The following is a 27,647-nucleotide window of genomic DNA, read 5'->3' as shown; positions in this document are numbered from 1 at the left end:
TATTTTTTTTATAACCGGATAAACCATTCTCATAGATTTCTGTCTATGACCTGTTGGTCTAAAACTTTCAACACAAATCTGCTGTCATTTTGTTAGAAGCAGGAAGAAAGAAGTCTCCTGCTTTTAAGATGGTGAAATAAAATAATACGCACTTGCTGTGTTAAAGGTCTGGTTATCTATTATTTTTAATTGCAATGTGAATCAAAACTTTATTATTATGAGCAAAACCTTTTCTAGATCAGTTTTTGTACTGTCTCTGTGATTTGTGGCTGCAGAGGAAGGTGTTCACTTATTGACCTTAGTGCTGTATTTTCACAGAAAAGAGAGGAATTTTTTTAATTGGAGGCATTTTTCCTTTCACTTTTTAATATCGCCAGCATTTTAGCAAGAACTGATGTCACCTGCATTACAACCTTCACTCTGATTAGTCAGTGTACTTTCTTTTGACAACCTTTTTCAGTCTTCTATTAAATTTTACTTTTAAAGTCTGAAGCACAATAATTTTCAAATGCCTTTTAACTGTAAAAAGTCAATAAAAATCTGAAGAATCTTTGGAAAGGCTGCCCATTAAGCTGCTTGGACCTAATTCTGATTTTTGCAACCAGTAAATGATATTTATCCCAAATTGTCCATGATAGATTTGACAGGATTAGGAATGAGGACATCAGAGGTACAGCACAGGTTGATGGACTGGGAGATAAAGTTAGAGAGGCCAGACTGAGATGGTTTGGACATGTGCAGAGGAGGGACAGGGGGTATATTGGTAGAAGGATGTTAAAGATGCAGCTGCTAGGAAAAAGACAAAGAGGAGACATATGGATGCAGTTAGAGGACATGGAGGTTGTTGGAGTGAGGACCGAGGACACAGAAGACAGAGTTAGATGGAGGAGGAGGACTCGCTGTGTTGACCCCTGAAAAGGGAACAGCTGAAAGAAGAAAAAAGAAATCTGACCTCCAGTTTATAAAAATATATAAATAAAAATGTCTGTATGATTTGATTTCATTTATTTCTTTTATTGATATAACTTAGCTTTTTTTTTCATCCTCTCTTAGTGACGTAAATTTTTTTTTCTCTGCCGTATTTTCCTTCGGAGCAGTTATGGACAGCACATGCCTTGAATCATCCACACTTTCATCTTGTTCTGTCCTGATGACACGGCTGACAGATGGTGCGAAATGTGTGGGACATCATACCAGCTGTTGCTTCAGGAGAATGCAGTGTGGATACCGCTGTCACCTTAAAAGGGAAAACAAATCCTCACAGAAATTCATATATGATAGGGTTTTTTTTTCTTTGTTCAGACCTTATTTGAAGTTTCCAAATTACCCTCATAGTGTTGGCAAACTCCATTTAGCAAAACAGCTTGACAATAAAATGAACTCGTGATGATACGGTCATGGCACATTGCTTGATTATCAGGCTGCGGTTGATCTGTTAGTAAACATTTGACCAATTTGCATCCAGCAGACACTGAAACGTCCAACAGAGTTCCTGTGCAATCTGGAAAAATATGGAAAAGTGTGACATTTTGAAATGAAACGTGCAGGAAGTGAACCACCACCTGACAGATACCATTTGGATTGGCAACATTTAAGGTGGATTAAATCATTATTCTTGTAGGCCTCTTTTTCATTCATTATTCAAGCAGTTATTTTTTAAAATGTCATACCAAAATATTTGATTTTTCAGGACTCAAGCTGATGTGTTTAAGTAGTGTGTTTAGTCCAACCAGCAAAATCAATCTTCAGATGTTTACTACTCTGATAGTTGAAGATGTTTTGCAGTCGATCCACTAAAATTTCTCAATTTTATCTTCATCACCAAACAGCATAGGCAAAATGGGCAAAAATCAAATGACCTTCTGGCTTCCTCCTAAATTAAACCTTTTAAATGTATTCCTTGTAAAATAATGAAGACCAATATAAAAATGACAAAGCAGGAAACAAAATTTGCACATTTTTGTTCTCATAATTGTGGTTAATGCGTCTTTAAATTAAATATTTCTAAATGAAATTTGTAAATGGATGCCATCTTCCCCGTGCGTTCTTGGTGTAGAAGAGGTTTTGTGAAAACCATGTGTGTTTGAATGCTGAGCTCCATCTTTGTGGTGCTCCATCATCCTGCTCGATCCCTGATGTTTATTTTTGACAGTTGTCTTACCCTTTCTCTTTTCTTTAGTGTTTTCCTGCAGATTCACTCTTTTATTTCCACCTAATCTGAAAATTCTGCACTTGTCTGATCCCATCATTTGTTTACCTTCTCAGACTACGGCCAGCCTAATGTAGGTCAGTCATGTGACTCAAGCTTCTACTTGGTTTTTGGTGAATTCAGCCAAGTGCTTCATTGGGTGCAGACCGGCATTTCAGAATCACATATATGGAAAACTACTGGAGTTAATGCTTTCAAACTGCACTATTTTATATAGTTCAGGATAAACTTTTTATGTTTGACTTTATAGTTTGCAGTGAGTACCTTTTTAAAGAGCATTTTCATTCTGCAGCTTGGATTATAGTGGAAAGACATTGATGTTTAATTTCAAATGTAGTAAAAAGGCACAAAGAAAACATTTTAACTTTATATTTTTTCAGAGATGCAGTAGTGGGCATGTTCTTTTCCTTTAGTTTACTAACACACATTTGTAAGACTTTGCACATTTTCTGTGTTCCTAAATCAGTAACCCCAGACTAATCCCTTGGGTTCATTTTTGAAGAATGTGTGTACGGCACAATGCAGACCAGTGCTGTAATTACATCTAATCACAGCTAATGCTGGTACATTCACCTACTCACCCAACTGGAACAAAATTCTGTTTCCCCCTCCCATCAGAAGTCAATATAATGCTCTTGAGAACAAAAGTGACCTTTACCAGGGAGTCAGAGCAGAATACAAATACCCCAAAGTCCCACCTTTCTGCTCAGAGCACTGTCAATACACATCAGAGGATATTGACTTGTAACGCATTGGTTTAACTGCTAAAAAAGTGCCACAGCTTCATTTTGATTTGTGATTTTAAACAGTTTTTGCTTTTTTTTTTAATATAGAAAAAAAATACTTGTGCATTTACTGAATACAAAAATAAAATACTTAATATCAACAAAATCCAGAAACAAATAAAAAAAATAGAAGGGTTGCTGTAGACTTGGAACAGTTTGTCAAATAATCATTCTGATCATCCATAAAATGGTCTCTATTTAAAAGAAAAGATTAATTTATCTCAAATCATTCATAAAACTGCCATCTGTTTTATTGTTTTATGTACAGCTCCTTTTTTGTCTGATAACAAACTGACATTTTTGTGTTTTTTGGATTGCTGGTTGAACAACACAGGACATCTCAAAGTGTCCTAGGTGTGTTGTTGTTTTTCTTTTTACTCTCAGCTTTGACCATTTAAAAACTGTTGTTTTTAAAATGGCTGTAGAGGAAAATGATGGAGTTGTGCCCAATTTTTTTTGACAAAGTAATGGATCATTTAAACTAATACAAGAAATTAAGGCCCCTAAGATTGTTCACAAAAGACTTCCAATAGAAAATATATGGTGACTCTGTTAATTATTTTGCCAAAATCTTCCATTAACTAAAGTCCGTTCAGTATTAATTAGACTGTTTAAAGCTGCCTCATATTGTTAAACTGTGTCTTTCTTATCATTTCCTTTAGACAAGTCTGTAGGCTTTTCCACAATGTTTTTATGCCTGTCAAGAAAGCAGGTGGGAGTAAGATTGGAAAATATTTAGAGATGTATAAAAGATTTCCAAAAAATCATCTTCTGCTCCTCGCAGCCAGGTGAAATGTGTTTTAGCAAAAAAACAAAAACCAACATCAACAAAGAACTAGTTTATTTGGACTATGAGGCCCTTCTTCCCTCTAATAACTTGTAAGAAATACTAAATGTCAAAATGTTGTCATGGATTTTGTTTCCAACTGCCTGACTGTCAGAACTCTCTTTGCGTTTTTGTTTGTTTGTTTGTTTTTATGAGTGTGTGTGTGTGTGTGTGGAGATATGAAGTCTGAGTCATTGTTTTGACTCACTTTGCCAATTTAGCCACATAAATTTATGACGGCAACTGTCAATTGACTGAGCGCACCAGGCTGGTTTTATTACAACTCCTCTGCACCGTTCAACACTTCAACCAAGTTCCACTGTCATGTTTGTTTTTAGATGTTGCACGTTGTTCTGATTTTCAGGCTTTGTTCTTCATAGCGGGGAGCAGAAAGTCCAACTTTGTTCTGCTTGTTTTTGGCATCGGTTGCAGTGGTCCACCAGATGGACCTAATGGCACCTTTGCTCTTGTCTGTTTGAGTGGCAGTGAGGGCTCCGGGCAACGGGCTTTTTTTCTGTCGGACAACTGTGAGACTAGCCAGTGCCGAGTTTGAAGCTCTTGCCAAAGTCACAAAGAAAAACGAATGCTTATTGCAAACACAAATACATTGATTAGCAGTTGTTAATTTGTTCTATTTGTTCTTATTTAATGTGTTTTGTTTTGTTTGTTTATAGAGCTAATTAGAGATGCAGTTATCCAAACACAGACACATTTATTTGTGTTTTTGCACTTTGCAACAGCACATTTAAGTTGCATTTATGCATGAAATGTGCGCTTTAAATATACCCCCTTTTTACGAACTTGCTACAGTTTTCCAAAATCTCAATGATCTCAAACACTTAAACTTCCTGCATCTGCTGTGTAGCCACTGATAGTTGGTCATCATCAAGCTTTTAAACACATTCTTGTTGTTAATCACACATTAATTCACTTCAGTTTCTTAACTCCCACAGATACAAATCCAGAAACAGGCACCAGTTTTAGTCTGGCCGTAATTTTTCCTTTGCAGCGCCACAAATCTTAGTATTCTCTACACGTGAATTCATGCAGGGGCTAGTTTTTAACTGCCTGTATATTTTTGTTTACCAACAGTTTACACTGACAACAAATATAGTGACAAAAAATAAAAAAGATAAATGATAAAATAAAAGGAATTCCGTCTATTAGTTACAAATAAATGAAACAATAAAAACAAGTCGGATCTAGACGGGACATAAACACTAAACTAGGTTCTGGTAAAACAATTGATCTTTTATTTCAGAACATGAAATATATAAGATTTGATGTTGATTTAAGGTTAACTGGAAAGCAAAAAATAACATAAAAACAGACTTGCCATTTCTCAGTGGAAGTGAATGCAAAGATCTGAAGGTAAACATTCTCAATTAGAGAAGTTGCATTCTTTTTTTTCCCCCTCAATCGCTCAGCTAATTACATTTTTTAAACCTGAAGGCTCAAAACAAATAACAGGCATGTGATTTTGTGTTTGTAGTGAAATGTGCAAACTTGCAAAGACATTCAAACATACTGTCAAGCACAGAAAAAGTTTTTTGTCCTTTAATGTTCACATCTTATTTAGTATTTAGGTTCTTAATCTTAATAAATTGAGGGATTTAAGAATTACAAGTCCTTAGTACGTAAAAGCCTCTTTCAAGGGACCATACCTGGTTAGATTAATAATCCAAAAGCTGCTTTCTGAGTATTAGATAATACTTGATTATAGCTATTATTGACTGAAGGTTTAGGAACATTTAAAGGTCGGTGTGAATTTTAGATGTTTGTTTACATTTCAGTTGCATATTTCTGTGAACCCACAACTTACGGCCAAATACGTAGGTACCTGTAATAATGATGACCTTGCTTATGCGTGTGGGAAATTATGAGGGAAAAATTAAGCTATAAAATGCATGTTTATTAGACTATTGTATAGTTATGTAGTTGAATTTGTTTTTTTTCAGGGTCAGCCCGTTGGCCAGTGTGATTTCAATATCCGACTGGTGTGCATAGAAAAGGAAATCATTTCTCCTCGGATGGAAAAGATGAAGTTGGGACAGATCGACAAAACCAAGGAACCCTTCAGTGTCCGAAATAAGCCTTTCTTTGACATTCATGCATCGCGCAAGGTAATGAGTTCTCAGGTGTTCTTTTCCCTCTCCAATCTAATCCCCTGCCCTTTGTTTTTTGGCGGATGTGACCCCACCTTAACCCATCATTGCCTTTTGCACATAAAAAGCACAAACACGTGCAGCCCAAACATCTAACATATTGTAAGTTCAAATGTAATCTGTCAGTGGTATCCCAGTTATTTCCTTAAGCGTTGTTTTCTATAGCAACAGTTCTTCAAGGACAAATTGGTCCCAGGAGAAGGTTGAGAGGAAGAGCAGCTAAAACACATTTATGCACCTTTATCTTATGGAAAGGACAATCTCGAGAGAGATAGGGAGCACACAAACGAGTGTCTGATTGTTAGACTGTTACCCGCTGGGACCCATCAGGTGGAGTCTCAAGATGCAGTGATTGGTAGCCTGTATTACACTACACTGCCTGTGTTTCTCTTTTTTGTGTGACCTTGCAGTAATAGAAGACATATTTCTATTGATTTTTACTAAAAATACATTTTCTTTCTTATTGCAAGCTGTATTTCTCCAGTTTTTTTTTTTTGTGAATGCCATATTAAAAAAAAAAATGATCATGGCTGACCTTCCAGTTCTGTGCTGTTCACAGATTGAAACCAGCACAGCTTTTATCGCCTGAGTGACTGCTTAGCTCTCCTCAAACGTTTGCACTTGTGCCCTGATCTCAGGTCTGTGGGAGGTCAGAGCACAATTAATTGTGTGTTTGGCTCAAACAAAGATCATTCGGAAATCTTGGCGCTCCCCGCTCACAGATGATCAAACTGCAAGGANGGGGTGGGGGGTGGGGGGGTGATGTTTAGACATTTCTTTGAATTTTTCTCAAGTCTCCCTCTGCCAGCGTTAATATCTTGGTTGTTTTTGTTCTTTGTAAAGTAAGGGATTGTGCCTCCTCTGGTCTAACCCCGTGTTATCCATATTTCTGAGAACCTTTATGAAGTATCACCCCTGCTGAATTTTGGGTTCATGTTGATGAAGATATTCTGGAAATGAAGTCACTGAACTGAGTCTGGGTTCTGACTGCCCTATTGTGTTGCTCAGAGGCCATCTGCTCTCTGTACAGTCCTACCTCTGTTGTTTGGGGCAATAACTGAGGGGAACTGGAATCTGGCTCATTATTTTTTTTCCAGCACAACCCTCCACTTCATGGCATATCAGCCAGAAATTCCTACTAGGAATATTTCAGTCACGCAGGAGATGTATGAAGGCTTTTGTTTGCTGCTAAGATGCTGGTTTTCATCTCACCCGTTTACACATTTCTGCTGCCATTTCCCTACCAATTGGGGGCACTTATTCCTTTTACTTCCTTCAATTATCCACTTATCTTACAAAGAACATTTTTTTGTTTTAAGGACTTGTACATCAGAACAAATACATAGTATATTTGGGAAAATTCCCTTTTGCATGAATTAAAAATAATTAGGGTTTTCTGAGCTTGCAGAGCTGCTTTGCAGTTAATTTGATGTAGCAGCTATAATTTAAAAAGTACAAGCTAAATCATAAAGATTTTGTTTTGTGGTTATAAATTAGAAATTAAATTTAAAAATTAGCTGTTACAGAAAGCCTAAATCGATTCAAAAAGAACACTTAAAGGCATAGTTCAGATCTTTTGAATCCAATCTCTGTGAAAAACAATTGAAGTGAAATTTAATGTGAACATGTTTGAAAACAAAAAGACACGAACAAGAAGTAAAAACGCAAACGAAAGACATGATATTAATGTCATGTTTATCATGTCTATGACACTTCATAGATTGTAATTCAAGAAAACAAAAACAAAAAAAAGTATTTATCTCTTTCTGTTCATAAAGAAAACAAATGCCTATTATTTTCTAACCCATTTAACTCTTTATTTCATTATATATTATTATCTATATTTAGTGTACAGTGTGCCACCCAGATATCCACTCACTGATATGTATTTAAAATATTTAACACTGTATTTTTCATGTACTTTTTAAGCTGTTTAAGCTGGTTTGTTTCCCTCTCTGAAGAGTTACGACCAATTAATATCTTACCTGTTGTAGATAGCTCTTTAAATAATCTGAAGAAAATTTATTTCTGTCATAATTTTCATATGCCGTTTAAAGAGACGTTACAATAGGTGGGATATTATTTGTTCATAATCCTTCTACAGAACCCTAACATAAAGATCTGAAGTAGCGTGTTACATTAGTACAGTCATCATAAACACAAGCAGTTTATGTTTTCCTTTTTATAGTTAACAAACGTGATCAGATAATGTGGCTCTTAAGTAATTCATCTTTAACTGTGACATGAAGTTTCTTCGAAATACTGAAACAATATTGCCACTTGAAAATCAAATCACTGCACAGGCTTGGTTTTTTATTGTTTTTTAACCAGGCGGTGTGTTGACCAGCCAATATTAAATTGCGAAGCAGCTGGGATTGGTTTTCATGGTTTTCTCTTTTTGAGATGGAGACGTGAATTTATTGCAGAAATGTAAAACGATGCCAAATCCAATCTCACTTCAGAACAGAGTACAACTTTAATATTGCTTAATTTATGTGGTTGTATCATTTTCTGGTGCCATGTTTGACAGAACAGTGTGAATCCTTTTTGAGACTTCACACTTGTCTTTATAGGAAATTCATTGTCTGTTTATCTTCCATGGATTATTAAATGTTTCCACACTATCAGTCTCTTGCAGTTTTCTACACCCAATTTTAATGTTGTACATAAAATATGCACAGTATTTTTAATAGATGGAACTAATCTCTGGCCTTGGTGAATTGGCCGAAGAGTGTGTTTGGCAGAGACTTGTGTGTTCCCCTCTCTGAATTAGAAACGAGTCACGACTGGAAGGTCTCGTCATGTTTTTATCCAAGATGAGTTTAATAGAACTGACAATTTTCACAGAGAATGAGTTTACATGGTGGAAATTCACGTTTCCTCTTGGATTACAGAAACGAGTGTTAGTTTCAGATAATAGGATGATAATTCTTACGAAAACTTTGTCTTATTGTAGAGGTAGTTTTTTTTTTTTTACTTCAAGAAGTCCAACTTTTTTCCCTTGTTTTTGTGGGTGGGGTCTTCAGAAATGTAGACAAGTAATATTCTTAAAATAAAATATACTCTGTAATAAGAGAAGTTTTTTAAATATACCTTTTGAAAATCTTTTTCTTTTTTTCTTCTCAATCATTATATTTTTTCTGTTGCTCTGATTATGATTTACATTAACTAATTGGCATGAAGTTGTAAAGGTTAACTACGCCTTGGAAAACATATATTTTTAAAATTAATCAACAAAATTCTAAAAAAAAAATTGATTCATGAAGAAGTGTTCTTTTGGTCCATTGTTCTTGAAAGCAGAGAATATTTTCAATGTCCTGTATTATTATTATTATTATTATTATTATTATTATTATTATTATTATTATTATTATTATTATTATTATTATTATTATTGGTAGAGGTTGTATTAGGAGTAGTTTGTTTGATTTTTTTAAATGGCTCATTCAGTAATGCATATATCTGAATATGACTGCAGAACTTATTTTTTGTTTTTTTATAGGTGTTAACGGATGTACTCTTTGTCTTCGGCTCATTATGTCGTTGATTGGTTCAGTTTATTCATACAGCAACAAATTACACACAAATCATTTCTGGGCAATTTGCATTTACATATAATTTTATTTTATGTGCACTTACGCTATGAAAATCCCAACTGAAAAACAGAATGCTGCCATTATCAGAAATTCTTGGTGCTGTAAATTGGGTGATTTGCTGCGTTGTTTTGTGTTGTTCTGCACTCCGTTAGGAGCTGATTATGACTTATATGACCTAAACTTCTCTTTTATTATTTTGAGCATAAATTAATGATTTTTAAACATTTTCTATTTTAATAGGCAGTTTCTTTAGCCATAGTAACCCCAAGTAAGTGGTGGTTTTTGGGGAGACTGTTTCAATCAGTACTAGGTTTTTATACTATAATGTCAGCAGTGCTTGTGGTTTTTTCTTAAGGCTTTTTACCTGAGACGTAGTAGGAAGTTCTGAGTTTTTCCCCTGTTGAAGCAGGTTTATAATTGTCAGTATAGAAAAGAAAAAGTAGTTCCTCATTAGGAGTGGGCTGTCCATCAGCCGGTCCCTTGTTGCTGACTGACCTCACATCTCATCAGCTGTCGAGTGTCCTGCTCTTAAAGCTTGAAAAGTAAAACCTCGGGTCTCTATTTTTGTCCCACTTCTGTGTTTTAAGACAAGATGAGATAAGATAAGATAAGATAAGCCTCTTATTCGCCCCCCAAGGGGGAAATTCACAGTGTCACGGCAGCATTTGACAGCAGAGTCAGGAATGTAAAAATATATTTTTGGTATTAATCTAAGTTACAGGTTTATAGCAGATCTACTCCAGTTTGGGGTGATTTTTCTGTAAATGAACCAGGATATATTTGTTGCTGTGGGTGTACTGTATTTGTCACAACACAGTGGTAGAATAATTGCTGGATAATAGGTGAGCTACTGAAGTAAAATCTGGCATTTAAACCTGTGCTTTTCTTACAAATTTTCAGTATAAACATGGCTGCTGAAAATGCAGTTCACAACTTCATTACTCAACAGAATGCGGTTTATGAAGTTCACAATGCTAAATAAAGAAAATCAGGAAAGATCAAGCTACACCTCTGGCCTTTGTGTTTTCACAGATTGGTTAAGTTCAGGAACAAGCTTCATCTCTTCATCCCTGCCGTTGCACCCACTCACAGAGGGAGACATGTTGTCTGTTGTATAAGGGCTTCTGCTGCTTGGGAGAGCACACAACATGGACTTGGTGACTAATGTTTGTTTACCTCAGTTGCCTTGAGAATTTTTAGTTTTCTTCAAAGCCTCCAAGACATTATGCAACAGCTGATGATGCATGCTGTATCCATACTCTAAAGGTCAGACTCACTGGCAAACAAACGGCTGAGTATGAGGCAATATCAACTGTAGCAGCTCGATTATTTTTGCTCAGCTTACTCGCCCTCTTTGTGCCTCCCAGCCTGTGAGTTAATTTACTAAAGGAAAGGAGCGTGCATCCTTTGGGTCAGGCTAACAGGTACATTTCTTTTCCTTTGTTTTTCGAACCATCGGACTGCATCTCGCTTCATTTTTGTGGATCCAGTCAACTGCAGCTCCTCCTGCTTTCTTTGATTTTTGAGGATGTCATGACAGTCTTGCCTACATTCTTGTAAATAACAAGTCCTTCTAAATTAATAAGCACAGATGATACTATTACATAAATAAACTAGAAAGGATATTTAATTTTGAATACATTTTCCTCAATTTTTAGACACGGTCCAGATTATCTGCGACATTATTGCAGCTGTTTTTTAACTGAACTAAAATAAAACACCTCTAAACTAAATTTGAAGCGCACCTTTCATGTGGCAGCTGTTGGGTGGCTCAAGCCTAAAAGGCGATACTATTAGATACTCTACAAACCTCTGTGCTGCCCTACAAGCTGGGATTAAACTCTGCAAAATGAGTTTTTCATTTTCTTAGTCTGCTTCAACGATCGACTGAAAAAAAAGGACTGGATTGGATATTTATTGATCTTCATTTTGTTGATTGCATAAACTAGACAAATCTAAGGCAATCCACATGACGAATCAGATTATTTTTTCCAAACAATATTGTAAATGTCCAAGAACGATTGAAGTTATATTTAGTAAATGATGCTGTATATTCAGACACTTGGTTCAACTAAGATTAGTCTAATTTTATTATGTGTACAAAACTTAACAAGTCCACTCCTCAGCCTGCATCCATACAGTTTTTTCATAGAAACATGTTTAATTATACACAGATTCTCAGGAGAGTTAACGTTATATTCTTAGCCTCAGATTCACTCGTCTGCTTTGTCTCAGTTAGAAGACTTTTTCTTTCTTTCTTTAGAAATATATTAAAGACTACAGTCCAGGGCACTTGTCTCATGCTGTTTAAAGCACGTACTACATATAGACAGCTTCATCAACAATTTTTTTGTTTTGTTTTTTCATCATGGTGTATTACAAAATAGAGAATAAAGATACTTTCAGTGTGTCAAATTTTAGCTTTAAAGAAAGTTTCTCTCAGCTACACACACCTTTGTCCACCACCAGCTGAAATGAATGCATCTCATTTCAGTTCTGCTCAGTTTCTTTGTAAAGCGCAACAAAAGTCATCTCAGGGCATTATACAAAAGACAAAACAAGTCCAAATCATAAATCCAATTCAGCTCCAGATTCGAACCCAATCACAGTCTATTCAGTTGCTATTTTATTACAATACTGCCAAGCAAGAACATCAAAATGAGGATGATGTATCTTAAAGGTTGTTTCGCTTTTTGAAACAACTGTTGCTTTTTCTTGGGTTTAGTCAAATGTTTGAAAACTAAGAGGGTGACACTTTACAGAACAGATGGATATAGGCATATACTTTCAAGTTTCAAACTTTATCTCTGGAACTTCTTCCAAATGATCATGCATTTAAATGAAAGAATGCAAAACTGGAGGCAGCTGCAGAAAAAGCAACAGATTTGGTCAGATTCAGTAATGGCCTGGTGAATCATCTTAGGAGACCACAGAAGTGCTTCTGAAATTAGAGAGAGCTGTTTAAAACAACAACTGCAACAACTTCTGAATGATAACGTCTTTCCAGTAGTCGTCTGTTTCTACACAACTTTGCTGTGTGTAAAGTACCTGTATGTAGGGGCTGGGAAAGCTAGTTTTAGTCCAACTTTGTCAGTAGTTGTGGTATAATCACGTTTCCAACTAGAAGTTCTCACCTGTGCTTCTCTACAGGTATTTGTTTAGAAAAGATTAAAAATAAACTAAAACATTTTCAGGTTTCAAACATCTGTTACTACAGTATGTTTGGAAACTAAAAGTTGAGTGTTTGCTTTCAAAAAGAACCAACATAAAGCTTTTGCTCCATGAGGTTTTAGAACAACTCCCAATAAACCTTGGATAAGACTTGGGTAGGTTTGTGATGCACTTCAGTATCTGAACAGTATTTGATTTGATTTGCGAGTTTTGCTCCTCACCTTAGATTTATTTGGTCACCTAAGTTCTTTGCTTTCCAGTTCCACCTCAAGCCTTTTACCTTTGAAGCCAGTCCTGTTGGCTCCGGACAGACGGACTCCTCTCCCACTGACAGCTCAAGCAGAGCAGCATGTTGTTGGAGCTCAGTAAGGAGCTGCCCCTCAGCCGTTGCCTCCTCACACTCTCTGTCTGCTGTTTGTATGAGTGTGGCTGAATGTGTCTGAGTGTGTGGGCTGTGTTCGGCAGTGCTGTGCATTTGTGGTAGCTGGTTTATCTCGGCTCTGCTGGGCTCTGGCCAGTGATATTTAACTGACAGTAGAGTAGTTTGAGCACAGACTTACACTGGCCAAAGTCCCAGTTCTCGAACAGTATAACTTAAAGCAGCACTTGAGAAGGATGTGAACCTGGAAAAATAAGAAGTTCTGGCTTTTTTAACGGCACACTGAGAGTCATTACGCACATTCCCAGGCCTCAGGGGCTGAGAATGTGCAATTCACAACTTTAATTTTCAGCCTGGAAACATCTCACAAGAAATGCATTTAGTGTTCATTCACACTCCAACAACATACTGTCAAGGTGTGCTGTTCATTCTGACAAAGTAAGTCTGAAAAGTTCAAATTAAGATAAGAGAAAAAAAAATAAATAAAAGTTTCAAATTTGAAGAAGGAGGAAAAAAAAAGACCATATCAGGGAAGCCAGAAGAAGAAAGAAGGAGAGAGGGTAAGCAAAAGACCTGACTACTGTTTACTCAGCAATACAAGCGCAGGGGGAATGCAAGATCTGTTTTCCAATCTGTTTTTTAGTCTGGCGGTGGTGTTGAACAGGATTTTATTTCTTTTATCTTGTAGTTTCAAATATCTCGCAACAACACGCTAACATTTAAGAGTTTGCAGTTTACTATTGATTATTGTTGCTTCTAAAATGCTTCAGTGGTAGCTTCGTCAATTTTTTGGCTACAACTTGTCTGCCAGAGGGGATCCTGGCTACTGTAGACCATGCATATGATTTTGTCAGATGCACTGCAGAGAGTTTCAAAGGCAACCTAAAAACAGCTCGACTGAAAAGCCAGTGCCCTTTCCTTTGTTTGATGGAGCCGCAGGAAGCTGCACAGAGCAGATAAGCTGAGCAGTAAGTCAGACATGAATGACATTTAGTATCTGAATATACACTTGATTTTGTATTAGATCACTAACAGACAAGATCGATTTAACTATGTGGTCTGCTTGTCCAGGGCATATTTCTAAAATCTAGGGAAAAAAGTTCTAATTAGACAAAACATGGAAATCAAATACTATCCATCCGCTATGTTTCCAGTAAAGTTTAGAGCTGTGGATGAAACGAAACCTTGTGGAAGAAAAAAAAGCATGGATAAGATGTGGTCATAGCCACAGGGAATTCAGTCATATGTTTGTGAACTGCCAGTTTGAAACCTTCAATTTGCATTTAGCAGTTTCCGTCTTAATCATTTATAAGATAGAAGTGACCATGTTTGAACAAGAGGGTGAAGCTTGAGAGGACAAAGTGTGGATTATATGGACTTTTAGAGCACTAATACCCTAATATTTGTAGAATTAATTTCAAAGTGACCATCTGTGCACTGATCAGAAGAAGTGAATCTAGCTAATAACTGTGTAATACCTCATGAACAACATTTATTTACTTTATATCTTAAGAAAAACTGAAAGATTTCCAAAAAAAAAAAAATGGAAATCTTTTGGAGGCAGTTTAAAGAAAACTTCTCTTTTGGCTTAACTCATCAGGCTCAGTTGCTAAATCCATTGTTTATAGAGTCTATATTTGTGCAAGGAGCTTTATTGACTCATGTTGTGTGTATTAGAAGGGGAGAATTACTCATCAAGACACCACTCTTGTTCAATTCTTTATATTCAGATTTAATCCCATACTCTGCCTTGTAGTTTTCTTATTCTTCTGGCCTGTTCTTGTCTAATGTTAGACCTTTATTTTAATCTTTCCTGTTTAATGTCTGGTCATTTTCTCCCTGTCACACCAAATGATTTGGTGAAATTTGATCTTGATTAAGTTTTATAAAGCAGTTAATGTCATCAAAAGACGACTTTTGTTATGAAGACATCCAAATTTTTCAGACTGCATATTATCCTTGTTTGACTCCTGGTTAGCCAGTGATTTCTGAAACCCTGCCCACATACTCTGATGTGGATTTTCATTTAATAGGCAACTGCACACTGGCTTCAGAGGGCCATTCACATTAGGTTTGAAAAGAGCCCCGAGCAGCAGCTCTATGGTCTGACTGGAATTTCAATCCTTCCATTTCAGCTTTGAATCATCCCCCGCACCTAAACCTCCTAAGACCAGCAAGGTTGAGCAGACAGCAGAAGAACACAAAGATTCAGGACAGGAAAGTGAGAGCAAAATATCGGTGCAAGTGTTCTGAGAAAGCAAATGTGATATTGCATGAAAAGGAACACCGAGTTGGTTTGTTAAGTAGATTGTTGCATTATCCCATGTGTAACCTGTTTGCTTACCAATATACAGTTGGAAGTAAAAAATATTTAGATATTTGACATGAGTCACTTTAATTTTTCACTTTGCATTTTGAAACTTATACTCTATATATCATATTTATCTTAGACTTTACTTAGAGTTGTATTAACACTAATTGTCACTTTTCTTCCAGCCTGACAGTAAGTCTGAGAAATCTGTTTTTGCATTTAAAGCTTCAAAGTGGCACAAAGCTTGCATGCACTGCCTTTTGGCCTTTTCACAAAACAATTCTGTGATATGGTCTCAAGGACGAAGCCCTCTTTAGGCCGCCTCTGGTTGTTCATAAATCACTAATCAAGCCGGCCACATCCTGCAGCAGCATGAGCTTACAAAAATTAAGCCGGCATCATGGAACACTAAGACTGCTGGAGTGTAACTGAAGAGGCATTGACCTGGAGCACCGCATGTAAAACGAGTCAGACATCTCCCACTTCAAAGCTCGTGGCCGACTGGTTTCACAGATCATTTGTCTCAGAGGCATAACAGCGATGGGTTGAATTCAATCTTTGAATTAAATTTTGTCTTGCCAGGAATTAGTCACAGCTTTTGCGTTTTAGTAAACCATGAGTGATTGTTATTTTCCTCACACAGTATCTCCTCTAAGGAAGCATCTTTTTCCTCCTTTTGCCTGTGGTGTTTTGTCTCTGTTGAGCCTTTTGGTGTTAACTTTAGAATGGGAGTTTTATTATTGCATAGACTTTGTTGGCAGCTAGGACGAAAAAGTCACTAAATCTTTTACTGCACACGGTTGACTGCAAAGGGACCTGGCGGACCATTGCACTGCTACAGATGACAAAATTTATGCCACACAAGCTCCATGGATGAGTGGGCGGTGGAGCATAAATTGCCCATTAGATTATATGAAGACATTGCTTACTCACAGTAGAATATACTTTCACGTTGTTAATTTTTTGCCACTGTGACTATGATAATCACATTATTATATTCATTTTTATTTGTAAGATTTATTATTGACAAAAGGATTACTAAGCTTCCTCCTAAAATTTTTGACACCTCCTGGTTAATACCTTTTGTATTGTTTTGGCATGTTTCACATTGAGGGGAAAAAAAAGTCTGCATTGTATTATTTTTTTTGCACAATTGGTCGTCCGGCTTAGCAGCTGTAGCTCTTAAAATTTATTTTTATTCCCCACAGCAGGAAAGGGTCATTTACACTTAAGGACAAGTTTGAAACCATAATTTACCCTTGTGGGATGTTTTGTGGCAGTAAAAACACAACATGGAATATTAAGGCAGTTTAAATTGTGCATCACAAAGCAATTTTATTTACCAATCAAAAGTTAATTAATCTCACAACAAGTGTAATTAAAAAATGACTCCTCAAAGAAATCCAAATAACCAGATTGTTACAGACTTGAACACGCTCTTCTGTCAATGATGTTTTCATTATTTTATTTTTTTGTCAGGTATTTTAGTGTCCATTGTTTTTTGAACATACACAAGTACAGATGATTTTCTTTTTGTTTAAATTGCTGTTATGTTCTTAAAATTAGAATTTTAAACATGTCTAACTGAGGTGGAACGATATTAGATACAAAAAATAGAACTAATAATGACTTGAATTTACATAAATGTTTTGCTCTCATTTAATCTTATTGAATAATGTATGGGCTCCTTCTTCATTCTGCATTATAAAGTTATAGCCTCCTTTTCATGTGTAGATTGTACCTTGGCGTTGGCAGTTGGACTGGAGCTCATCTTTGTGATGTTAAGTGCTTTTTTTTTTTTTTTCCTCCAGACACTGATGACGTGAGGAGACAGCTGCAGGAATTTGCGGTTGCCACTATTCTCAACGTCTGATTGTGTATAAGAGTCCTAAATGTCTCGATGGGTTCAGAATAACCGTTATTAGAAGATTTGTCACTGTTTTTCCGTGTTTCAGAAATGGGAAAAGCGCTCCATCAATTGCAAGTTTCGAAATTGTTCTTCAGTTCTTCCGTGCTCAAGTTGAACTCTAAGCAGTAAAGAGCATGTTAGCAGCACAACAACATTTAACATTCTATCACAGTACTTTAACTAAAAGCTGAGGTGTCTGGAAATATTATCATATTGTCATTTTTTTTCCTCCCTATTTTGCATGGTGGTTATAAGTTTAGGTGCACTTTGTGACTCTTGTCAGTGTTGAACAGAGTAAATTCCAGTAAAGGCACCCTTTAGAGGTTTATTATTGTGCTGCAGGTAAAATAATGTTCTATATCCATGCTTCATTCTTCTGTTTAATTGGTTTTGGTCCAATCATTTCTGTTATAGGCACTGACTTATTTTTTGTTCAACCATAGATACATTTGAAGCAATTTGGGAATTGAACAACTGATCCTCCAATTTGTGGACAACAGCTGTTTCTTGAGGCACTACTGCCAAAATCATTAAGAAAAATCTTTATGTCACCCAGTCATAGCTGATAAATCTTCATGTATGTCTCAAAATGGGTTTCTATTATATATACATTGTAAATTTTGAACACCTTAGCACACCTTTGGTAATTATCATTACAACAAAAAAAATCTGGCAGAAATTGCTTGTATAAACAATAATCCTTATCATTACCTCTAAAAACTCAAAGAAATGTATGAACAGTAAAGTTCTGGGATATTGAGCTTATAATCCATGGTGACATTATGATTTTAACTAGTCAAGTTGCAGTGAGCAGGTATGTAGTATCTGGTCCGTTTGGATCAGTGGGACCCAACACCAAAAACAAGTGAGATTAGATCCAATGCTGGGAAATCAGTTTTCTATGAAATCTCAGTAAAGCTGCCGTTAGAACTGTATAAAAGGAGGGCACAGCACCATGAAGTACTTATAGAGTACCATTCAGATAAAAAAAGAAATGAATTCATAAAAAATGATAGAATGCCCAGGGACAGAGAGCACAATAGAAACTGAGACTTTTGAACAGCTAATATAGCTGCAGTGTGCTCTTGAGTTTGAGAGCTCACAAGAAGAGACTGGAGAATTATTCTTGTATTTATTTCTTAGTACCTGGTTAATAGTATTTTTTAATTTATTTTGTTTTGTGCTCATCTTTGTCCTGTTTTGTAAATGTACCTTAGGTCTGCGTGCATGACTTGTTGCTTGCATTTATAAATTTTTTTTTTTTTTTTTTAACTTCTGAAGATTAATAGTAGCACTAGAATTGAAGTGATTTTTTCCCCCCTCCGGTTGAGAAACGAAAGCACCTGTTGTGCTCAGTAGGAAAGTGGCCGCATTTAAAATATGAGTAAAGGTGAATGGGACGCTTAATGTCATTTCTCTGCTACCAGGCTACCAACAAAGTAGATATCATTTGTCACTGTGTCCCATTGTGAAATAATTGCAAATATGAAACACTGGGGAGGGAAGTGTTTTGACTTCCATCACTTTGACAGTCATTCTCTCGGGGAGATGCACTGCATAGCAAGTTAGGAGTTAATTCGTCTCCCCAGGCGCTTCCATTGTCCCTTGATCTCCTAATGGGACTTTGCTGTTCACCTCCGCCTACGTGACCTTACTGTTACAGACTCGGCTTGGTGTTTTCTTCCCTAAAGAGGTTTTCCATGAAAGCAGGGTCTCTGCCCCCCTTTGCATTTTCACTCCAAGGAACTTCCTTACTGTAGGTGGATGTGTGAGTGGAAATCATCTTTCTGCTCATCTCTCCATCCAAGGTTCACTGTGCTCACCGAAGATGGTGGGTGGGTGTGCTTAGATGGCAACAGAACTGAAATGGAACTCCCAGATCTTACCGCCTACATGTCGTTCCATCATAAAGGCATCATTTCTTTTTAGTCTGGCTATCTGCCTTCTCCATGTCAGTATGGTTGTCAAGCTTTGTGTGATCTGCTGTGACTCATTCATCGTTCTGGAGAGTACTGATGTTATTCTGCTCTTTTTGCAGATACAGCAGGGAGTAAAGATTTTCATGTAGCTTCTAGTTTGATGTATTCTCTGCTCTTCTAAAGGCTAATGACTTAATTTGCTTTCCCAAATCACGTCAGTTGAAAAATAGTGATGTTTAGCAACAAGCATTTGGTGAAAATGTGAACTTATCCAGTAGTATAGCTGATATGGTTTTTACTCTGAGGTCTCTTCTCTGAAGCTGAGAGTTTTCCAAAGGAACTGTGTAGTTTCCGTTTACTGTAGGAACTCCAAGGTTTTGTTAGAAAATCACAGAAACCTAACAATTAAATTAGTGTCACTATTTGTGCAAATTGCTGAAAATTGCTGCATGTTCCATCAGAGCTTGATTGACAGGGGTCATGATAAAAACAAAATAACCAGGTCCTTGGGTAAAATTAATGGTTTTGAATTTGCCCAAATTAAATTTTTACATCGCATGCTCGAGTGCCAAAATGTGGATGATTTAATGCACCGTCTGTCAGCTCAACACTACTCGGAGACTAATTACAGTCACTTGCAGAGAAGCCCTTAAATATATTTATGCAAATTGGCCTTGCAAATGGTTAATGAAGAGGGAAATTAACAACTTGTTTGGTGTGAATCACAACATAAAAAGCTGAAGCATCTTTAACTTTTCACATAGGTGCTAAAAACAAGTAGCATTATGAATGAGCACATTTCAGTATCATAGATAACATAATTTTGTCTATCATGTGGTTTACCCACCTTGCAATAAATAGACTAGGCTGTTTTTTTCAGTATACACCTTTGTTTTTCTCTGATTAAGTTATGAATTGTTTTGTCTCCGAGCTACACCAGTACCTAGAATGACCTTGTCTCGTCACGCAGGGAGAGTGTCTTTTCTCATCTTGCTCTGATAAGTATTGATAGTTTTCAGACATGCTGAGCTCTCCTCTGTCATCTACTCAACAGGCTTTCTAATGTTTGTATGTCCTTTATTAGAATGTCAGAACAGGAAAACAACACGGATACTGCAGCCGATTGATGTAAATTCATTTCAGTTTTCATTAATGAGACACAACATTAAAATCTTCCTCATAATGTTGTGCTTTCTCCATCAGCCATCAGGACATGAACCTGAAACCTGGCAGCAGGATGTTTACATGCATCCTTTGGTTTATTTGGGTTGCAGGAAGAAGGCTCCACAGATTTGGCTTATTTTAGTGCATCTCCATCAGTCAATTTGGAATCTTGGTGATTTGGAGGCTTCCTTTAGTTTTTTGTTTAAACCCTATTTACAGAACTATTTTTATATCATATTCCGTTGCTGCCACAGGTCAGTGCTGCTGCACTGAGGGTGTTTAGTCTGAAAAAATGTTTAGGTGAATGTACCTGTGAGGCTTCATTAAATGCTATGGTCCAAGGTTTTTTTTTTTTGCAGTAAAAATGTTCTGGTTCAAAACTCACTGCTCATCTGAGTGTTCTCCCTGCAGGTCTAAATAAGCAGTAAATTCGCATGTGTGTGTTTTCTTTTCAACAAATTGGTGACCTGTTCTGGGTGTATCCCATGTCAGACTCCAGCCATCACTCACTCTGGGATAAAGAGTACTTTGCAAAAAAATAATGAGTTTTATAGTGTCTCTCATTTATAAAGAAGGTACAATAACTATTTTACAAAAGAGTATTCTGTAAAATACTCCTGTTTCATGTTTAAGTACCTTCCTGTATTTCTAAAATGCATTGCTTTCTGCTTAATTTCATCTTGATAGCTTGGATATGATACCTGATACCTGATATGTACTGCAGTGCACTAATGCACTCACTTTATTTTTTATTGACCAAGACCATTTCCTGAATGACTAAATATGTATTACCCTTGGCATAAATATGCAGTACAATAAAGTTTTTACATAAAGTAATGCATAAATACAGATCCTGACATTACTTAAATATAAAATGATGCTTGAGGGACTAAGGTTTTTGTAAATTGGTCAACCTTAAAGCAAAATATACTTCTTTAGTATTTTAGTATATTGCTTTTTTTCTTCCATAGTACCACTGAAAAAGTTCTGAAAATTAATTTTAAATCAGGTTTCTTTTTGGAGCCAGCAGTTTAAAGCTGAGATTTCCTTCCGTTTTTGGAAATTCTTTCCTTTGAACCACATGTTTGTTGTGTTAGAGAGTCTTTAACATTATTCATACTCTTGCAGTTCTTTAAGAGTTTTCTTCTTTCTTTTTGAGTCTTTAATTTTTAGGTGACTTTGAATGGTTCCTGGTGCCAGATGGGCCGGTGTGAGTATTTCAAAAACTGCTAATCTAGTGGGATTTTCTCTTATGGTGTACCATTTAAAAATCTTACGTTAAATTCTGCTTTGTTTTGTTATGTGGCTGTGTTGTAGGTTTAGCATTATGTTACATGCACGTGTATTCCATAGCAAGCGATGTGTTGTATATTGATTTCTTCCTTTTCAAGCTGCAGGTTTCTGTTTATGCCAGTGCAGTATGGAAATACACAGATTTATATTCTTTTAGTGAGTGCAACATAAACATAACAGTATTCCATAAAAGTTTGTCCACGGTTATATAGACATGAAATGATCCTGAAGTTCCATTTGCCCTTCAAAACAAACCTGCTACTTTCAAGGTTTAGGTATATATTGTAGGGTAGTCATCTAGTCATTAAGCAAATGAGTAAACCGGTTTCAGCAATTTATGGTGGTAAAATTCTCCTTTGTTGTTGCAAAGCTACAACCAATGAATATTAAGTGTCTCTGATGCAGCAAATATGATTGTTGTTGGCTTGTGCTGCACTGCAGTGCAAACACCCTGGAGGAGTCTCAGGTCCTTTTCTCGATCCTTGCTCATCAGCGTTCATGTACCGTGAGTTTAAACTTTGAAGTTAATCATCTTGGAGTCATTCTTCCAGGAGGCATCTAGTATATTGGTTCTGAGGATCAAATTGAGCTGGTGGTTTTTATCAAAATGTAAAAAAAATAGCTTTAGGTAAAGTGTATTTTTCCCCGTAGTTGTTGGAAATTGCATAACAAAATTCTGCTGATTTAGATGTTCTCACATTTCCCTTGTAACCCATGTAGAACCCGGTATATATGGGAGAGTAGAGGTTTTATTAATGGTCAAAAACTATATCACCTGTTTCTTTCAGCTAGTGTTGTCATATTACACTCATTGGCCACTTTAATAGGTTCACCTCATTAGTACCTGGTTGGACTCTGTTTTGCTTTCAGAACTGCATAATTCTTCCTGGCATGGATTCAGCAGACATTTTGATTGATATTGACTTGATACCATCACACAGTTGCTTCAGATTAGCCAGCTGCACATCCATGATGCAAATCTTCCATTCCACCACATCCCAAAGGTGCTCAATTGGATGGTGAGGAGCATGGAGGTCTCTGGGGTCCAGTGAACCCAGACTCATCAAACCAGACAGTGTTTTTCCAATCATATATTGTCCAATTTTGGTCAGCCTGTGTGAATTGCAGCCACAGTTTTCTGTTCTTAGCTGATAAGAGTAGGACCTGGTGTGGTCTTCTGTAGCTGTAGCCCATCTGCTTCAAGGTTCAACATGTTGTGTTCAGAGATAATATTCTGCAAACCTTGATTGTAACAAGTTGTTTATTTTGCTACTGTTGTCTATCATCTTCAACCAGTCTGTCTATTCTCTAGCATCTGACATCAATGAGGCATTTTCGTCTTCACAACTGCTGATATTGTCTCTTTTTCTGACCCTTTTCTGTAAACCCTAGAGATGGTTATGCGTGAAAATCCCACTAGATTAGCAGCTTCTGAAATACTCACACTAGCCCGTCTGGCACCAGGAACCATTCAAAGTCACCTAAATGTCCTTTTTTCTGATATTCTGGTGCTTGAATTGAATATCAGCAAGTCGTCTGCACCATGTCTAGATGCCTAAATGCATTAAGTTGCTGCCATGTGATTGGCTGATAAGCTATTTGTGTTAACAAGCAAGTGGCCAGTGAGTGTAAGTTTAAACTTCCAATATCTCAGCTGTAGTTGTCTTGGGAGTTGTGCATCATTATAAAGAAAATATTCTGTTACTGTACAGTTCAGCTGCTGTATCCCCTGAGCATCACTTGTCAAGGATGCTGCTGGTTCTGCTTTTGTCTGACTTGCTTGTGCTGGCTGGTGTTAATGAAGGAGATGAAATCTGTTATTTTCCAGTCATCAGAAATGTAACGATTTGCTGCTATTTCTGTCTTCAACCTGCTCTGTTAAGTTAGGGGTCATAATGTTTTAGTCGTGTTTGGTTGGTCAAAAGATGAGCTTAGTTTCTGAGCATGATGGATTAGACAATATCAGGTTTGCTAAGTGTAAGCCTTTCAGGTTTGTTAAAACTTAATACTACTTTTGCTTTCTCTGCTAGGTATTGGCAGGCTCTGTGGCTGGAGTCGGCTTTATAAATCAATGTAATTTCATCCGTTTCCAGCCAAAGCTTTCAGCAATCCATTTTGTCATTTATCAGTTTTCTTTCACTGAAAGCGTGTCTCTCTTTTTCAGCTCCTGGAAGGCAGCTTCACATCCCAAGTCAGCCATGAAGTCGATGGACTTATCTTCCAGCCGTGTGGGGTAAGCCATCATCTAGTTTTTTGACAGGCTGTCATTTATCAGGCCTGAAGCTTTGTTGCCACAGGTTGAATGTCAGGCACAGACTTTTCTTGCACTTCTACATAAGAATCAGACAGCTTGTTACTACCAGAGGCCATTTGTCATTCTTACCCTCTGTCACTGTAGAGGAAACCACTCTCCTACAACTGCCCCCCCTTGGGTGGATGCTCATAAACCCAGGCCTCTCTGTGAGATGCTGCACACTAAATCAGGCTTGTGGTAGTTTGCATTACGATGGAAGTGTCCTTGGTAGGAATTCTGGTTTACCTGGTTTTAAAACAGCAGAAAATCATTTTTATCTGTGACAGTAATGTTCTTCCACTTTCTTTCTTCCCTGATGGACTCAAGGGACCATTTTCTTTTTGTGCAACATATGCATTAATCTACATAACATTAATGCAAGAGAGACCAAAAGTAAGAGTTTTGCATATTATCTTCAGCTTTAACTTCCTACTTTTAAAGTTCCAGCTTGAAATAAAAGACCTGTATACTGTCTCAGTATTATGTTATATGCTGAAAAACCTGCCTTTTTACTTGTTTATATGAATTACAGCCTTAATATCTCTTTTTGTTAACCTTTCATAACAGAGACACACACTGCCATTTTGTCACAAGTTGACACACCTTTCTGGGATATTGATAAAATGGCTGTGAAATGCTTCAGTGTTTTCATTGGCTGAACTGTTTTCAAACTATTTAAAATATTAATGAGGAACTAATTGGTTTGGCATCTATGTAAAAGGAAGACTTTATCAGTGATGTAGCAAAGAAGAAACAAATGTGATTTTTGGTGTAAAGTCAATTTAAGTGGTGCTCCTAAATTTTACATTAGTAATTGCTTCCATTTTTCATTTGAATTACCAGTGCTACTGCTGGAACAAGTTAGTCTGGGGCTGTGTTTGTTAGGGGAAAAAAAGGTCTATTAAATTTTCAATTAATTTGGTTTTGATACTTGGCCCTGGATTTACCATGATGTGGTTGGTGTGTTCTTTGGTTATGTTGTTTTCTAAAACTTTAATAAGTTCTTATCATTATCTGCCATTTTTGGTTTGGCTGTCATGTATCAGCATTTCTCAGGAGAGCTGGCAGTAAAATTTGGCAAAGCCAGGTTTATGCAACTGCATTTTTATCAGGCCTCGTCCCAAAGCTCTTTAACTCATTTGTCACTGTCTCAGTCAGTAACAACAAGAATTTCTTATTTTTCCCAGCGCTCATAGTTCCTGATTCTCTGATGTTTTCATTTAACATCATTTTTCTCAGGTGCTTTGCTTTTTTCAGATCCTGTTTGTTTCTATTCCCATGGTTTACTGCATACACTCACATGGATGACAGAATGCTAAATTGACTAGAGTTTGTCATTTCCACAGTAGATTAATTTCTAAAATTGTAGACAGCATGATTGATGGTAGAAATAGAAAGGATTTACTTTAAGCGGGGTTTTGATTATGGTTTTCTGATTTTACTGCAAATTATGGTGTACATTGTGCCTGTCAGAAAACTTTTGTGGACTATTGAATTTCCAAACTGTTTACAATCCTGACTAGAATTTGGATTTAGAGCAGTAATTTTGCAGCTGTATGTGTGACCACACACAGCTGAATGTTATAGATTGTGACTAACTGAATCTAAAAGAGGGCTGGTACGCACTCAGGCTGTTGTAGCTTGAAATGTATGCATCTGAGCACTTACTGGACCTGGAAAGGAAATGCAACAGCAATCATCAGCATCCCAGATTAATAAAAGAAGTACACTGTCAAACAAGGGTTTTGAATTTGTTGTGGCAGCTAAAATGATTGCTGTTCAACAAGCAAGAGCAGAATGAGCGAGGCCAACAAGCAGACATCCTGTCGATGAAAAATCTGATTGCATGGACTGGTCATTGTTCAGACAAGTCAGTTTTATTGTCAGGTGCCTTTTATCACTCCTCTTATATAATTTTTGCCTTTGACTTGAACGGAAGTCCTTTCAAAGTGCTGCAAGGCTGCAGCCGATTCACAGCTCATATAAAACATTAACAGGCCTATGATTGTCTGTGTTCCCCATTAGGCTTTCTGTGCTCATAACGATTTGTGGTTAAATCACTACTCATTTAGTGATGTCTCTTTTCCTGCAGTTTAACGTAATTGAACGAAGGAGATCTCTCTAACTATGAAGGTCAGCAGCTGGCTGGAATCTGCACAGCCACTCAGACATATGGGTCAGGACCTGCAAAGCTGGCACATCTAATGGGACTAAATGGTGGTCCAAATAGCGAGCCATCTGATGTGATATTACATCAGGTATTCGTCAATCCAATAAACTGGTTTGCAAATTTGTTTCATTGTACAATTATGCCATTTCCTGAGAAAAATTATTCTACATTTTAGGCAAAACAAATGCGTTTGTCATGCACTTAAAGAAGCGAGAGAGGCGAATTTCAGAGGAAATAACAACCGGCCTGGTGTCAGCAGGGTGACAGACACAACCTTGACAACATATCACATGTAATGCAAATAGGAATTACGTGTGCCTGCTGTTTCTGGGTTGGTTCAAAAACAGTCCGTTGATGCAGCTCACTGTGTACTGCCAACAGACTGAAGTCTCCAACTGTGCATTTTTGTATTCTTTTATTTCTTTTATTTTTTTAAACGGGAAGGAGAACTTCTGTGTTGCAGTTACATTTTTGTCAACAGGTGCATGATTTCTGTTTGTGCATCTAGTCTAAAAGAAAATGTTTGGTTTTTTGTTTCTGTTTGTTTTTAAGTGGAAGGACTTACAGGATTGTTATTTAACATTTTGTGGTTTGCACATAAAACTTCCTTTAACTGCTCATCTGTTTTGCCTTCTTTAATATGGAGTCAGCACATCTACTAAACGTGTTTTACTGCAGCAGCAAACACTTGCACACAAAGGCATTATTTTTTAAAGTTGTTTTTTTAATGCCTTTACTTTTTGACTTTTTTGTTTCATTGGACTGTTTGTGGCTCTTAAGAGCAGTAGCTTTTATTTGCCTACTTTATATAAAATCTTGTTTCTGAAGCATGTACAGCAGTGGGAGCTAGCACACTGGTTTGCGAGGAACTCGTAATGCCACCCCCTATTGTGAGTGTTTGATGTTTGTCTCTTGGTACCACATTCTCCTTTGGGCATTCCAAAGCTCAATCATGTGGTTTTTGTTTGTTTGTTTTTGTTTTTTTGTAAGATTTAATGTTTTGTGCTTGTATTTATCCACTTCAACTCATCCAGTGTTAAAGGTCAGAAAGACTTTTGCCTTGATGCCTCAAGAATCTTTCTCATTTTCACATGGCAGTGTCGTCACAAAGGAACGTGATATGTGCAGAATAACATTCACTGAAAACGTACATTTTTAAGTCAAGACCTATTGTCTGAACTCTAAAATTTCAACAAATTTGAAACAAATCAAACAATTTTTATACTTAATCTACAAGTAGTGTTGAGGACTTGGTGGTCAAAGTTTTTCAGTGCTGTTTTTTTAGCTCATTTATATAATTTTAGTTATTGTCTGTTTCATTAAAACCATTGCATCTGATTGTTAGGATATAATCTACAACAACTGTTGCAAAATGTCAGTTTTCAAAGTTTTTTTTAATTTTTGATTTATTTTCAGTAAGCCTGGTAAATTGGCTGGCATCAATAAGAGGTTAAAAA

The 27,647-nt window shown here is 36.7% G+C and overlaps 1 protein-coding gene across 2 annotated transcripts in view; it reads left to right on the top strand.

Moving 5' to 3' along the window:
• Positions 1 to 27,647, top strand: part of rngtt (RNA guanylyltransferase and 5'-phosphatase) — an 89,291-nt gene that overhangs the window by 31,541 nt on the left and 30,103 nt on the right. Inside the window, exons 12-13 of one of the 2 annotated variants that reach the window (XM_017411731.3) lie at positions 5,779 to 5,943; positions 23,892 to 23,960. In XM_017411731.3, coding sequence (XP_017267220.1) covers positions 5,779 to 5,943; positions 23,892 to 23,960 — 234 coding nt within the window. The remainder of the gene's footprint in view (positions 1 to 5,778; positions 5,944 to 23,891; positions 23,961 to 27,647) is intronic. The other variant, XM_037981625.1, reaches the window with a different exon arrangement.

Source organism: Kryptolebias marmoratus, linkage group LG19 (assembly GCF_001649575.2).
Source record: "Kryptolebias marmoratus isolate JLee-2015 linkage group LG19, ASM164957v2, whole genome shotgun sequence".
NCBI lineage: Eukaryota > Metazoa > Chordata > Actinopteri > Cyprinodontiformes > Rivulidae > Kryptolebias > Kryptolebias marmoratus.
This window is presented reverse-complemented; position numbering and strand designations above follow the sequence as displayed.